Source organism: Euprymna scolopes, chromosome 2, assembly GCF_053919585.1.
Source record: "Euprymna scolopes isolate OS-2025 chromosome 2, ASM5391958v1, whole genome shotgun sequence".
Classification (NCBI taxonomy): Eukaryota; Metazoa; Mollusca; class Cephalopoda; order Sepiida; family Sepiolidae; genus Euprymna; species Euprymna scolopes.
In genome coordinates, this window is record NC_136483.1 from 120,201,239 (window position 1) to 120,217,602 (window position 16,364).

At 33.3% G+C, this 16,364-nt stretch overlaps 1 protein-coding gene across 6 annotated transcripts in view; it reads left to right on the plus strand.

Annotated features, from left to right (window-relative positions):
• LOC145295349 (universal stress protein in QAH/OAS sulfhydrylase 3'region-like) overlaps positions 1 to 4,384 on the plus strand; it is a 152,590-nt gene extending 148,206 nt beyond the window's left edge. For all 6 annotated transcript variants that reach the window (XM_080141460.1, XM_080141465.1, XM_080141459.1 and 3 more), the window contains one exon: positions 3,228 to 4,384. In XM_080141460.1, the coding sequence (XP_079997586.1) occupies positions 3,228 to 3,425 (198 nt within the window). In that variant the 3' untranslated portion in view covers positions 3,426 to 4,384. The remainder of the gene's footprint in view (positions 1 to 3,227) is intronic.
• Positions 4,385 to 16,364: the final 11,980 nt, after the last annotated feature.

Genomic DNA, 16,364 nt, shown 5'->3' on the forward strand with positions numbered 1-16,364 from the left:
AATACATAATCCATTTTTTGTCATCTCAAAATTAAATTTTGAAATTTTCTTTAAATACATAATCCAATTTAAGGATTATGTCACATCACCCGATCAAAACGAGTGAAATAGGCTGTGAGACTATTTCACAAAATTTCGGGCAAGTGCTGCAGGCCATTATCACAGCAATTCTTATAATTTCCACCACCTTGTGAAACGCTAGATTAAGTGGGAGTGTTTCGAAATATTTATCTGACGGAAGGCCTTTGTACCAATTTTTATGTGGACGTAAATTATTTCTCTTGACTTTATTCTTATAACTGTCATTGTCTTCATCATTTTCATCACTTGGTGTATTTTTATCAACATCACGTTCATTGCTGTCGTCATCATTTTCTTCTGGTTTATTCTTAAAATGCTCCTCATCTTTGTAATATACTCCATCTCTGCCACATGGCCCATTCTCACAAGCAGCATTATCATCATCATCGGCGTTCGGTGTATTTTTATCACCGTCACTATCATCATCACTGTCGTCATTATTACTATCATCGTTTTGTATTTTAATACGTTATCATGGTCCTCGTCACTTTTATCATTTAATTCCTTCTCACTATCGTCCTTATCTTTCTCTTTTGATTTATTCTTATGATCATCATTGTCTCTGCAGTTTAATTTATATATTTCTTCATCGCTATTACTTAATTTAATCGGACAACTGTCATTCTTCACTTTGGCATCTATGCCTGGCCAAGATAGGTAAACTGCCACATCCGTTTCACTCATTTTCGCATATATCTAAGGCTTAATATTACTTTTTCATTGGCTTAAAACTAAATTTTGAAATTTTCTTTAGATACATAATCCATATATAGTCACAGGAAAACAGGACATAATGCAGAAGTAACCATTTCCCCACTCTCTTTTTTAAATTTATTTTGAATATCTATCGGCCAGAACCCTCCCTCATTGCTAGCGAGACATTCAGCAACAAAATATCTGCGCGTTAACCATAAAAGAAAGCTCCTCATCAAGTCATTCACCAAAAACACGTGCCAAGGCCACGACAAGAAACCATCCAGAAACCCCACCTCCACCCCAAGCGAAGCAGCGTGCGGAAAAAGGAGGAAGAAAAACCCTTTTGACGGGAGTTAAATGCAAGGAGAAAGAAGCAGTTGGGGTCAGTTTAAAAAATGGAGCTGATCACATCGCTGAACGAATGCCGATAATAAAAATGCGACAGATACCAGACAATATGATTCGCTTGATCAATTGGAAGTTCACTCGACTTAAGTCTCATTCCTGGAGTCGAAAAGGGAACACAGCAAAACTATGAAAACACCTTGGCTCAGAGATATCGGAATGGGAGAGGACAACAAGAAGTTGCAATGAAGAACAGCAACGCGATTTATGTAGTGTAATGGCGACTCTCTCAACTGAGTCTTATTCCTGGAGTTGAAAAAGGAACGCATCAAAACTACGAAAATACCTTAGCTCAGATATATGGGAATGAGACATCCGAACGGCGGTGGTTGAGAAAATAAGCGAGAAATAAAAACGAGTGTAGACAAGTGGACAAACGAACTTTGAAGGATATTGACTTGCGCGTCAGCGAAATGGGACTGCCTCACATTATAACATCGGAACATTGAATTTTATCAGATACCTAACCATCAGTTGAATGCATGTCCTCACAGCTGTATTGTTCAATATTCCACCTACCCACCCCCATATTTCACAAGCGTCGACTTGCTGGACTGAACTTTTTTTTATTTTAAATAATTTCTACTCAACCATTTTCCACGTGAAAAAAAATATAAAAAGAAAAGGGAAGGAAAGAAAAGAGGCTATTCTTATCTTAACAGTTTTCTTTGTTGTTCCCTCCCTTTTGACCCGTTGGAAATTGTTTGCATGTTTTCTTATTATTATTTCCTTTTAATATTTTGTATTGATTATTGAATATTTAATGCACAATAAATAACATGCGTATAATATATATACAACCGTGTTGTTCCGTTATTCATTGCCTAGTATTTCGTCAACAGAATCTGGGTAAGTGCTATTTGGTTGTGATAATTTTACGGCCGGCACGTACATCATTTTTTTTATTTTATGATACGTTTCAGGGATAACTTCCCTTTTGGGATTTTTCAACTGGGGACGTATCGTCACAATATATATATATATATATATATATATATATATATATATATATATATATATATATATGAAATAAAATGGAGGTGAAAGGACCTGGATACTCAACGTTTCGCCCGATCTATGCGGGCTTCTTCAAGAGGGATGGTCATTGACGAGAGAGTCGGAGGATTGGGGCTATATATAATGATGGGGGAGAGCAGCGTGTTTTCCTTATGTAAATTAGATGTCATATATACATGTATATACATTTTATGAGAGAAGAACTAATTAGAGTAAACTAGTGTAGTGGATTACTATATATATATATATATTATATATATATATATATATATATATATATATATATATATATATATATATATATATATATATATATATCCGAACACGATAGATGGATCTTGAAAGCGTTTATGTGCATTCAAAGAAAATTTTCAGACAGTTTTTATTCATTTTGGAAAGAAAAACCAATTGGATAATAGCTTAAACTAGTAAAAAACTGTCATATTTCATCAAACATGCGTGAAGATATGATTGTAGGTACTTATATGTTTATGTGCTTATATATTAGCACAAAAAAACCTTTCAGAATAAATATTTTTTTTTTAATGTAAGAGAGAAAGTAATTGTTCTACATCAAATTTTCAGAGCTTATGCACTCATGAGCGTTAATAATATGTCTGTACATATAAAGGTAAACTTTGAAACTTATCATGAATTATGAAATGTGAGTAACTTGGACATATTATTGTTTTGTTTGACTGCTTGTTTGTTTGTTCTGTAAACTTTACCATTTAGTTGCGCCCCAATACCGCATCCTACCCCTTCCCCAAACAAAAAATTAATAGTAAAACTTATTCTCTACATACTGATTATATCAGTCATGTAACGGATATTTTGGTAGTATATTCACAAGCAAGGTTTTTGAATAAATAAAACCCCAATATAGCAGCAAATTTTAGGTAATTTTAATGGCTTGCTATAGGCGCCACTTTTTATAGATGCGATCCGGTAAAATGAATTAATATTTCGATGAATGCATGCACATATCTTCAAAATAATATTATTTTCCATTATTTATCACTTTTCAGATTCCTGGCAAAGTGCTACGAGTCACCGGGAAACCAGGAGAAGCCATTGTTCAGGCATCCAAAAGTGAGAACGCGTCTATGATTGTGACCGGCACGCGTGGGTTGGGGACCTTCTCTCGAACCATCATGGGAAGCGTCAGCGACTACGTGGTGCATAATGCCAGCATTCCAGTCATAATTGTACGCAACGAGGCATAAAATATATTTTGTTTTCTTTCCTTTTTTTTTCTTTTTAATAAAATAAAAATTAAAAGATGGTGTCGGCGACCAGGCAACGCTAGTTCGAAGTACTTATCAGCCAACCGGAATCAATCATCCACCGATATTCACTCGAAATAGCCATAAGCATATTATATCCACCATGCTGTTTACTGTTATCATATATATTACATAATCTTATGATAGTCTGAAAGCACATTTGCCGTGATATTATTCTATCGATATAGTTATACCTAGTTATTTGCCTCACCTCCATGAAGGCAAAGCTGAACATACAGTTTTTATTTTAATGTAAAGAAAATCCACCTTTCAAAAGTGAGAAATTATATAAGTTAAATAAATAATGTATGACTGTTTGACTTTTTTTTAAACTAGTAACAAATCGTGTTTGCCGTCATTATATTACTGAGTTGAACAAATAATATATTAATTTATTAAATCGACAACATATAACTGAATTAAACAGACGAAATATTCCTCATGACTTGAACAAATACAATAGCTCAACATTAAACAGATAACCTATGTTTGCATTGAACAGTCAAAGTATTATAGAATTAAACAAAATATGTCTGAGTTGAACAAACAAAATCTTACTGTTGTGCTAAATAGAAAATATAACGGCCAAATTGTTTTCAACCAAGATTTGTTTTCATCGATAAAAATGAATTCTTTACATTTTTACTTTATTATTGTCATATATTTTTAGATTAATGGAATAGCCTTGATGTTGATTCTGTTAAGAGGAAAATAAACGATTTTTTTTTTTACACAAAGGAATATTTGGTAGCTTTCTTTGTTTTTATGGTTCTATTTTTTACGAAACTACGGAGATGAAATAAATGTTATATCATTTTCCTCTTCATTTTCTTGTTTTTGTTTTTATTTCCTTCAACCTTGAAATGTAGAAATTGGAAAATAAAGGATTTTGTTATGAATTTATTGTTTTGAAGTTGTTTTATATGTGTGAAGGCGGGATCAGTATGTAGTGCGTACACATGTTAAAAATCCATATAAATTAGAAAATTAAAAATTACCATCGTAAGTTCAAGTAAACCTTGTTAAGAAATATATGTGTGTGTAATGTAAGAAAGACGTAAGTAGAAAAACCTCTTTCAAGATTTTGTTCAACTAAATTTACAGCATTAACAACAAGAAGCCAAGAACAAATATACGTAAATAGGAAAAAAGAGACCATATTTAAATAGGAAAGAAACGAAAAGATCATGATAAGATCATGTGAAAGGAAATATGCAAAAATAAAGAAAGTCACGTAAACAAGAATATTAGCATATTTCTTTTAATTAAATTATAACACTTCCTCCCACTTGAAACAGAGATTGTTGTCAGAAAAGTTTAATCAATCCAGCCGCTGGACCAGTTGGCAAGTCCTGCTAGAACGACGAAGAAGTAGCTCATCACCGGAAGAGCCAGGATACTTCTCAAATTTTTGGGAAGGATGAATCTCGAGATTCTGATTCACTAATTCATATTCTGTTGAAATTTTGCACCAGATGAAGAAATATTTGTAGAACTTCCGCCAAGTAAAGAGATTAGATTTGCTGGACTTACGTTGGATAGAACGTTTTCAGCAGAATCTTGATCCGAGCGTGGAAAACGTGCTAAATGTCTCAATGCTACTGAATCTTTCCGACCATCACGATGTCGGATTCTCGCATGTGTAAGGTTAGCTTTGAGGAATTTCACTATCTCAACGACCGGGTCATACCTGCTCTTGCCAACAAATCGTTTCAATAACACTTCTCCAGGCTCACAGAGCCAAACAGGTAGTTCAGTATTAGTGGAAGAGTGTGACACTTATGAATATTCATTTAAATTAATATAGACGATTTTCTGCTTAAAAAGCTGTATAGAGACGATCTTCGGGGCAAATTTTAATCTGATAATATGCTTTAGACAAGTCAATTATACTAAAGGTTCAATATTGGGCTATTTGGTTTATAAGGTCTTTCGTGGTAAGCAAGCAAGGTGAAACAGTTAGCAGTTTGGGGGAAATCGACTAACAATCGTTTCTATTAAGTGAAGAAGTCACAACAATTTGAGATAGAATAACTTGGTTCATGCTCAAGCAGTCGCAGAATTTCTTTTTAAATGAATCGAGCATCCTCAACATGGTATTCCGTCGGGTTAGTAATAATACGTTTGCAATTAAGGGTCAAGTTTTGGAATAATTTAACCAATGGCTGTTAGTTAAAGCGCAGATTGTTAAAATATCCCGAGACCCGCCAAAAGAAATAATAATATTCTAATGCAGTTTTAAGAAGGGTATTCCAAGTATTAGAGGCCCACAGTATTAATGCTGGAGTCCTCTAGGGGTCCATCCTGGGCCCAACTTTCTTCCTGGTCTACATCAATGATCTCCCCAAAAACATACTTAAATCATTCGTTGACGTCTATGCTGATGACACGACCATCTATGGCAACACATCAAAGGCCATAAATTACAAAGTTCTCTCTGATTCTCTCTTCTTGGGCGTGTGGTACAGTGGGGGAAGAGGTGGCTGGTTACTTTTAATGCATCTAAAACCAAGCTTCTATCTTTACATCATCAACGCTCTGATCCCATCTGGCATCAATTGAAATGGATGGCTCTCATCTTGGGGAGGCTCCATGTTTTGACAAGTTTCTGGGATTGACCTTTACCCCTGATCTGAAATGGAACCCGTACATCAAATCTGTTGCCAAGATCGCTGAAAAAATGGTAGGATCCTCCTCCCGCTCCAGAATATATCTCACTTCTGATGCAATTCTCTATCTATATAAAAGCCAAGTACGTCCAAGGATGGAATAATGCTGCCATATCTGGGCAGGAGCTGCTAAAAAACAGTCTATCCTGCATACAAAATAGACTTTGTGGCTTAGTGGGGGATGCCCTTTTCTCTTCCCTGCAGCCTTTCTCCTACAGAAGAGACGTTGCGAGCCTGTTTTTGTTTTATCGTTATTTTCATGGCAGGTGCTCATCTGAGCTTCAATCTATGGTCTCTCCTCGCCAATATTTCACGAAAAACACTCGTCTAGCTGAAACCACTGTCAATAATTTTCCCCACTCTTTACCTGTGCCTAAATCAAAACGTAGATTCCATGAACAAACCTTCTTTCTTAGAAGTGCACGCCTGTGGAACTCTCTTCTGTTTGCCTGTTTCTCACTTGACTACAACTTGAATGTCTTCAAGTCCAACATAAACAAATTCCTGATAAACCGCCCCCTTAAGTAAGACACTTTATCAGATCTCCATTACTAACGATTACTACGATATTATCCCATTGATTACTGTACACGCAATAACCCTTATCCCCAAGTGGCTTCCGAGCCTTGATAAGTGATGACTACCTTGTAAAAAAAAAAAAGTATAATATCAATACAGGAATCAGAAAGTATCATGACGTCAATTTCTTTATATTCGTAGCCATTGAAGGTAATATTCTCAGTACAATATTCAGATAGCTTGAGGAAAATGTCGGATGATGCTATGGAAATTATAGAATCTCGTTTCAAAGTTGGCATTCATTGTTTTAAAAATACGAGCATTGATAAAGTTATAGGAACTACTTGTGTTTATAAGGGCAGTTAATCATTTACGCTTTAATTTTATAATTTAGTAATGGGAAGGGACTTGTCATCATCTTTAATTCGAACTACTATCATAGGGGAAGTAGAACATGAAGGTGTCGGTTTGGTAGAATGTCAATCTTTAGAAAAACGGCCGAGTTTGCCACAGTTTTGACATACCTGATCGCGGGCAGGACAATGACGACGATCATCTTTAGAATAACGTTTCCCTCCACAACTGTAACACCTGTCACGAGTAGGAAGTGCAGTAATTATACAGAGTCACAATCCATACAAGGATCTGCGGAGTCAGTGAGTACGTTTTTAGTAATAGTAGTAGCAATGAGAGCATCGACAGAATCAGTAAACATATTTTTAATCGTAGAAGTAGCAGCAGATCCAATCTGAGAGGCATATGACCGAGAACGAAGGTGAGTCTGTTCTAACACGCCGTAGATAGAGGTGTTAAATCTTTAAGGTTCCAGGTGAGCATGATTTGAAGATAGCGGTTTCAATCCTACCCAAAGCCTGCCAGTGGAATAGTTGGCAGAAACGTTGTGAAACAACAACTATGAAGATGAGGATAACAGTCTTCAAATAAAGAATGAAATATTCAGGTCTGATAGTTCTTGGCAATTATGCTGAAAAGGAATCAGTTTGAAGTCATAAAACCTTGAAATCTTTCTTAATATTGGTGCTCAGCATATACAAAGAAAGACTGGCCTGTGTAGAAGGAATTATTACATTGCAAAGAAAGGAACGACATCAACGACTTTCTGGTGAATCGATACGGAATATATTTTCCACCGTAGGACATCAAGTTCTGCTTAATCAAACACTTCACCAAGGTTATGGACAAGGATGGTCACCAAGGATGCTTCACTTACTTGTGCCATGTTTTTCAGTATTGACCATGGAGAAGTTGAAAGTTGGCATCTTTGGCACCCGGCAGCTCATCAGAGATCCAGAGTTTGAAAACTCAGTGAATGAAGTGGAACTGGAAACATGGAAGGCATTTCTTGGCAACAATTAGGCTATGCAGAACTTGTCAACAACATGTCGACTACTTTCTCAAACCTGGGCCGCAACATGATCATCAAGATGCACTACCTATTTTCACATATTGGCCGGTTTTGTGGGAACTTGGGTTCAATGAGTGACGAGCATAGGGGGATATTCCATCAGAACCTGAAAAAGACGGAGATCATGGCCGCTGGATGCAGTCATGGTAGCTGACTACTGTTGGAATCTGAAGAGAGACCTCCCTACCGCTGAGCATTCCAGGAGTTTGAAGAAACAGAAGTTGAAGCCATGAAGTTTAAACAATGGTGAAGCAACATGCAAGTTACATGTACTTACATTCAGTTTTCAGTAATCGATGTTTCTATCAGGTAATCAACATATGTTGTTGCCAAAATATTTTTCTCTTAAAACCATGTTTCGAATGATATGTGTTGACAAAAATCAGCTGATAATGCCACAAAAATGGAATCGATTGGATATTTTTTTCAAATCTACTTAGCACAAAAATCTGACTTTATGAAGAGAAACGAATGTCATTTCCTGATTCATTGTACAAATTGACAATCTCGGGTTATTAATGTTCTCTACTAACTAATAGGCAACACTGCATGTGTGGGTTTGCATTTCTGAACTAATCACAAAACAATCAACTCAGAAATAGAAAAATACAATTTGGAGACAAACACGTGATAAAAAGGGGCTATAAAAAAGAAGAATTATATGATAATTATGTCCCAAAATACAAATATGGATGACAGAAAATTTTAAATGTGCATAAAAAAAAAAATAGAAATTGAAATATTTTCCGATGGTTCGGGAAAAATGTAAAAAAAAAATTAAAGCTACATTTGAACAAAAAAAAAAACGATATTTCAGTTCTGAATTTTTTAGATAAGGAATAATTCTTCGTATTATTTGGATTCTTTGAACTACTGTTCTCATCTCGAATGTTATTTGCACAATATTTCGGTCGATATAACCTTTGACCTTCAGGTGTATATTGTTGAACTCTGGAATCTTTATGGAATTTCAAACGAAATCCATTATTTAACCAATGGGGTCAGCCGTGACTGGTTAGAAGTCTTCAGTACTAAAACAACATATAAAAAAATGGTAAGATTATAGTTTGTGTGAATTTCTTCACGGGTATAAATAACCGTTTAAAACCCCTTACTTATCATCGATCGTACTCGGAAAATATAGTCGTGAATTTGAATGGCATAACCCCCCCCTCTTCAAAAAAAAAAAAAGAAAAGATGTATATCTTGTAGATTTTGTGGACGAAAGTTGTAAAAAAAATGACTTACAATCAGTAGCGTAGCAAGGGCGGGGCGGGGGGTGGGCGGCATTTTGAGGGGGGTAAAAAAATATAAAAATAAATGAAAGCTAACAAAAAATCTGAAATTTTATGCCCCAAAAAGGTTGTAAAACATCGGAACTTTTAGAGATATCGGAATCAGAAAAATGTGTCCCTATTTTATGAGCGGCCCATATCAGGGGCGGCATTTTGAGGGGGTAAAAATAGAAAATAGAAAAAATAAATAAAAACTAACAAAATATCTTAAATTTTATACCGAAAAGTTTGTAAAAAATCGAAACTTTTGGGAGTATTGGAATCGGAAAAATGTGTCCCTATTGTATGAGGTTAAAAATAGAAAGTAGAAAAATAAATAAAAATAAATAAAACCTAAAAAAAAATTTGAAATGTTTTATCGAAAAGGTTGTAAAAAAAATCGGAACTTTTAGAGGTATCGGAATCGGAAAAATGTGTCCCTGATTTACGATTCCAAAAGCAACTGTTTTAAATTTTTAATTTCATTTTTCATTATTGGTACTAATGGTAAATATTTATTGTTTTTAGATTATCACAGAAACTAAAATGATAATAACATCAAAATAAGATGTAAATTTATTTTATTTGTAAAACAAAGTTTTTAAAAAGTTGCATAAATCCTCTAGGTAACCTTTCAAAGAAAGCAGTTTATATACATGTTCCAAAAAATGTTGAAAAATTAAACAAAACATTTTTGTCAAGAAAAATACTTTCAAACATCGGATAATTAAACGATATAACGGAATATAATCAACAGAAAATTACGTAATTTTTGAATTGTAGAAACATTAAGCAAGGACGGAATAAAAATCGAATGTATACAGATTTTATGATCGTCATATCAGGGAATATAATTTTAAATGGGAAATAAGCGCTACACCTCAAATACTATTTCAGTGGCTTTCTATTCGATAGTTTAAATACTGCCGAATTTGTCAAGTTTCGAACAATCACAGAGTAATTAATTTTTTTCAAACTATTAACAAAAATGTATAATCACTGACGTATTTATGATTAAACCGAAATCTATTATGATGAATTAATTCTGGTAATAGGATTTTAATTTTTACTTTTTTATTAATACAATAATTGTAAAAGATAATACAAGAAAAATCTCCTTAGAACGCGGACATAACTTAGAAAAATTGACTTACTTTCAAACAAGAGTAAATATTTAAAAAATATGTATATTTCTGTGAGAGGCACTTGCATCCTATTTAAAACTATATCGTCTTTGGGAATGGTCTTAAGCTCTATCTTCAATTGGCATTTATTCCATAGATGCTTAATTTTCATACCTTGCCAAAATTAGTTCCCTGGTATCTAATTTTCCTAAATTTAATTAAATTAAAATAAAAATATAAAAAGTGATTTTTAATGTTTTTGATTCATTTGGAATTTTATCTGTTTTTGCTTTAATTAGATAGTGGGTTTTGTCCGGTGTCCTTTTGTCCGATCCCTTAGGTGTATATGTGTACGTGTGTGTGTGTGTGTGTGTGTGTGTGTGTGTGTGTGTGTGTGTGTGTGTGTGTGTGTGTGTGTGTGTGTGTGTGTGTGTGTGCTAGTGATGGGATGATTCCAAATTTTTTTCCCGATTCCGATTCAATTACCGATTTAACTTAAATTCATGATCCGATACCATTCCCAATTCTGATTCTTTTTAAATTTCTAAATATTTAATTAATGATTTGTTTTTGTCTTTTTTTTTCGAATTACACCTTCTCATGTCTGCATATATTTTCGCAAACAAAAAATGCAATTATTGAAAGTTGTCATTGCCCTGGAACAGCTCACAGAAGAAAGGGAAAATGCAACCACAAGATCAGATGCATCTTTAATTCTCAACTCGGAATTGTCGTTTCCGTTTCTTTTATTTCTGAGCCTTTTGGAAAACTATTCTCCCAGAAATCAATGATGCCCAGAAGTATCTTCAAGAAAAGAGGCTGGATCTGCAACAAAGTTTTGTCAGGTTGATGGCGTTGAAAAATTGCCTTCTTCAGAATAGAGAAAAGATGGTGGATAATGCAATAGACGAGTCAAAAATCTCTGTTCTGAAATGGAAATAAGCATGGAGCATCGTATCCACGAAAGGAAACAAATGGGTGGTGAATGATTGACTGATGCAGCACTTGGATTTGATACTGAGTTGAGACGGGAAATGCTGTCTGTCATAGACAGGTTGATTGAAGAAGTATCTTGCAGATTTCAACAAGTTCACAATCTTACAAGTAAATACGCTTTTCTTACATCGTCAAATCTGCTTGATGATAATTATGATTGTCAGTTTGGTGAAGTTGACGAAGATATAGAAAAAGATAAATTCTTTGCCAAAAGGAAGAGATTACAGTATTTTGTGAAAGCTTCAGGAAAAGACAAAATCAATGGACCTCTTGAACTTTTGAACTTTATACAGAGATACCACCTTCCGTCCCTAATATTGTGACTTTGCTGCGCATTTTCCTTACTCGAGCTATTAGCGTTGCCAGCTGTGAGCGCTCTTTCTTGAAACTGAAACTCATAAAAAACTACTTTCGATCAAAAATGAGCCAGACAAGGCTTATAGACTTGGCAATCCTCTCCATAGAGAGGAAACTTGTCGATAGAGTGAATTTTGATAGAGTTATTGATAACTTTGCCGAAAAAACATAGCGCGAAAAGTATGTTTGTAAATCTTTAACCGACTTGATGCCTTGCGATAGTTCTCTCACAAAAAATAAATTTATAGCCTTATTTTAAATTCATAAATACATTCATTTAAAAAAAATTCAACTATTTTATAAAGGATTAGAAAATTATTAACAACAACAAATTTCTTAAATTTTGCGCTTAAACCGAGCGATTATACACACAGATTTCAAAAAGAATGGATACAAGACTTTTTTTTTCTCTTCGGGAGGCTCGACCTCTTAATAATAACATTATAGAGAAAAAGAAAAGAAAACTGCATCGGACCATCCTCTCTTTGATACAGCCATGTTTTTTGTGAAAATTCGAAAATAACAACAATAAAAAGGTAAATAAAAATGATTTTATCATCTCTTAACCTTTACATGTTTTCTCGTTTAGATTTATACAATCAAATTTCAAATATTCTCATTTAAATTTATAAAAAAATGTTTTCTAAAATGTGCGACTTTCCATTTCTTAAATTTTGCGCTTAAATCAAGCGATTACGCACAAGGATTTCAAAAAGCGCCGATACAAGACGTTATTTTTTTCTCTTCTCGACCTCTTAATAATAACATTATGAAGAAAAAGAAAAGAAAACTACATCGGCCTATCCTCTCTTTGATACAGCTATGTTTTTTGCGAAAATACGGACTTGTTATTAACAACAAAAAGGTAAATAAAAATGATTTTATCATTTCATAACATTTTCAGGTGTCCAAATGTTCTCATTAAAATTTCTTACAACAGGTAATCATATGCCAGCGGGGGCGGGGGGCAAAACAGGCAATTATATGCCAGCAGGTGGGAGGAAAATAGGTAATTATATGCCAGCGGGGAGGGCAATTTTCCGACCGCCTCGGGCGGCAAAAACTGATGCTACACCACTGCTTATAATAAATAATCACAAAGAACTTTACAAGATTTCCTTCTGCATCTAATTTTTTCAGCAGATAATGGCTGCTATGCTGGCAGGGCTTAAAAATTTCAGTATCCTATTTAGATAAGATTTTATTAAAGAGTAAAAATAAAAATGAACACGCTGAGCACATAATATAGGTTTTCGACAGAATTAAATATCATGGTTTCTAAGTGAGTAATACTACGTGCGAATTTGTTATAGCTATCATAAAATGTTGGGCAGATTATAGATGTGAAGGGTGAAGACCGGATAATGAGATTTATTATTTGTTTAAAAAATTATGCCTTCCTTGACCAACGTGTCTACTTTGTAAGTATTTTTATGTTTATTTTTTAGGTTAGTACTTGTAAAAAGAAAGCGTTGCGTAGATTTTAGGAAATAAGTTTTTAGTATTTAGATATACAAAGGAATAGAAAAATAAACAGAAAATAAAAATAAGATAAAGAGTGGGGGGATAAAAGAGAGGAGCTATTTTCTGTCGTTTTGTCTTTTATCTGGATTCAATATCTCATGAATTGGCAGAAGACCCAATTTAACGCCCCCTTCCCGATTGTAGTTTCGTTTCTTCATGCAAGAATGAAAGATGATGTTAATTATGGCGCCAAATTTGACAGCGTTCTGATCATTTCCTCATTACAACTCTCTCGGACCAAGGTATAACATTAGATTCTTCTCTAGAACTCTCAAAGGGACAGAATCAGTCGTTACTAGATGAATTACTCCAACCAATCACTTTCTACAATTTCTAACTCACAACCCTTCAAGACGTGGTTGCCAAAGTGGCGAATCCTTTGGGAACAATAGGAAGATGAAATGCTATCAAATTTCCATCAAAATAATAATTGTCTCTATTTATAAAAATTATCTCATCAAATATCGTGTGTCTGTGAAATTGTAAATACGATTAAACGTAATTTTTAAATCGATTAATCAATAATTTATTTTAAAAATACATAATTAAAAAGAAAAAATGTAATAAATAAAAAGAAAAATGTAATGAATAAATTTATATTAATTAATTTATGGCATTTAACTTCTCATCTTCTTTGTCTACTCTCTTTCTCTTCTTTCTTATACATCAAATACGGTGAGTTTTCACCATATCTTTGGTGTATATAGCTTTCAAATACAAGGTGCATACTTACATTCGTTTCGTCATTTATGACAAATATTGGTCAGTTTTTCCAAGGCAAAAATGTAATTCTGATCGATACTTTATGATTAGTTATAAATAAACACGTTCTCTCACATTCGTATCTATTTCTATTGTCACTCATGGACACTAGTAACAAATTAAATAAAATATATTTCCAAGATTTACCCGTAGTAAATAATATTTCTAAAGTTTTCATTGGCTAATACCCCTGATCATGCCTTTGTGATAATTGATAAAAAGGGAGAAATAAATGTTAGCATTTTTATTTTCCCTTTTAAAACTATTTATTTACAATTGCACCGAGCAATAAAGAAAAAGCACTGAAATAATCTGTAAGTTTTATTTAATTTTTTTTTCCGGGTGAGGCTTTATTTCGTCTTTTCACGTATACAATAAAACTGACTATAAATTTTCAGTGACATTTTTTTATTCTTTATATAAAAACTGATTTAAATAATAAAAAAGTGCCTGTAAGTTATGCTGAAACCCATTTGACTAGTTACAGTGACTGAAATAGTATTTTACCTTACGGAAAATACTTTCGAATTTTCAATAATTTCAAAAGTATTAAAAATTAAATTTTTAAGTGAGGTCATTATAACCCTATCCCAAGCTGTTTGCATATTCTAGTTAAACACACACAAAAAAAAAAAAAAAAAAAAAAAAAAAAAAAAAAAAAACGCCGGTAGATACAGCTAGTTATTTATAAATCTAAGGAGTTAAACAATTTTCAAAAGTATTTATGCGAATTAAATTTCAATATTTCATAAACTGTCCGATCAAAAGGATTTTTTAAATAAATATAATCTTTCATTTAATTTTCTAAAAGCATCAATATTTTGATCAATCAATAATTTAATCAACAAATTTTCACAAAGTTACGTTAAAAAAGAATGGAATTAATTTCAACAAAGAAATTATTTAAGAAAAAAGAAAAAAGAAAGAGTAGAGCAGCAATAAACGAAACAAAAATGAATATAAAAGACTCTCGAGCAATGCCAGATATAAAAAAAAAAACTTGTAATAAATGAAGCAGTGTCAACAGATGAGAATAAATGATAAAACGTGTCTTTTTATTGACTTGTCTGATAAACTTGATTGCAAAAGTTTTTCAAATATAAAAGGGTGTGGTGGAGGAGGAAGAGGAGTGTGACAGCTGAAAGAAACAACAAATTTGAACAGCAGAAAATTACATTGATTTTCACGTTGCTTAATGAAGTATTGGCCAATATGAACGTATGTCTAAAGAAGTCAATATTAACTCGACTAAATGATGACCAGTCCTAGATCTCTGGATGAGACCTGAGTAGACATTTAAAAAGAGAAACATCCAATGTAACGTTTGTAGTAGTAGTAGTAGTAGTAGTAGTAGTAGTAGTAGTAGTAGTAGTAGTATGTGAAATTAACTAACAGGTAGAGAAATTCAATTTTAGCAAGGAATGAACTACGAACAGATGAGTTGGCATTTGAAAAGGATCACAAGGAACAAAAGATCAATTGCTTGTAAACATAGTAATTCTAAATCAATCGCTAAATAACCAGTCCAAAATATGTTGATTCCGTCTTTTTTTTTTAATAGTTTACTTCTAAAATTAGTTTTTAAGTTTAATGAACAAAATTAATTTTGTTAATCAACATTCGACACCAATGTTACACTACAAAACTAGATCACATGACAAATTCAAAATTTAAAAAATGTTTTAATAAGCTTTAAGAATATTTCCCGAACAATTTACCAAAACAGGTTTAGGGACCTCTTGACTTAGATAAATAGAGAAGCATTTCTAACCAAAAGTTTAGTCTGACAAGCAAAAGTACAAAGGGTAAAATGTGAAATAACTAATGTTCTCTTGAACAGATAAAGCGCCATTGCAATGGTTAGACAAACACACACACGTTGATTATGACACTTCAAATAATTCACCCACATGTTGGAACTTGCACAACAATGAACATTAAAGGAAAATTATTTAGATGTTTGCAAGTCATAAAAAGGAAAGGAAATTCTGTTGTTCCTCTTTCAATAATATGTTCTTCCTAATTGCACCACCTTTAGAGTTAAGTAGACTAATATATGATATGATAAGTATTTTCAAGATGTAGGCAATACCATTGAATAAAAATGATCTTCATTTGATTTACAGAGTAAATGTTCTTTTTTTCCTTCATGTTTGTTGCACTAACGCTGATTGCAGGACGAGAATTTCCTCCCACATCAAGGTGATCGCAGACCAATTAAGACCATT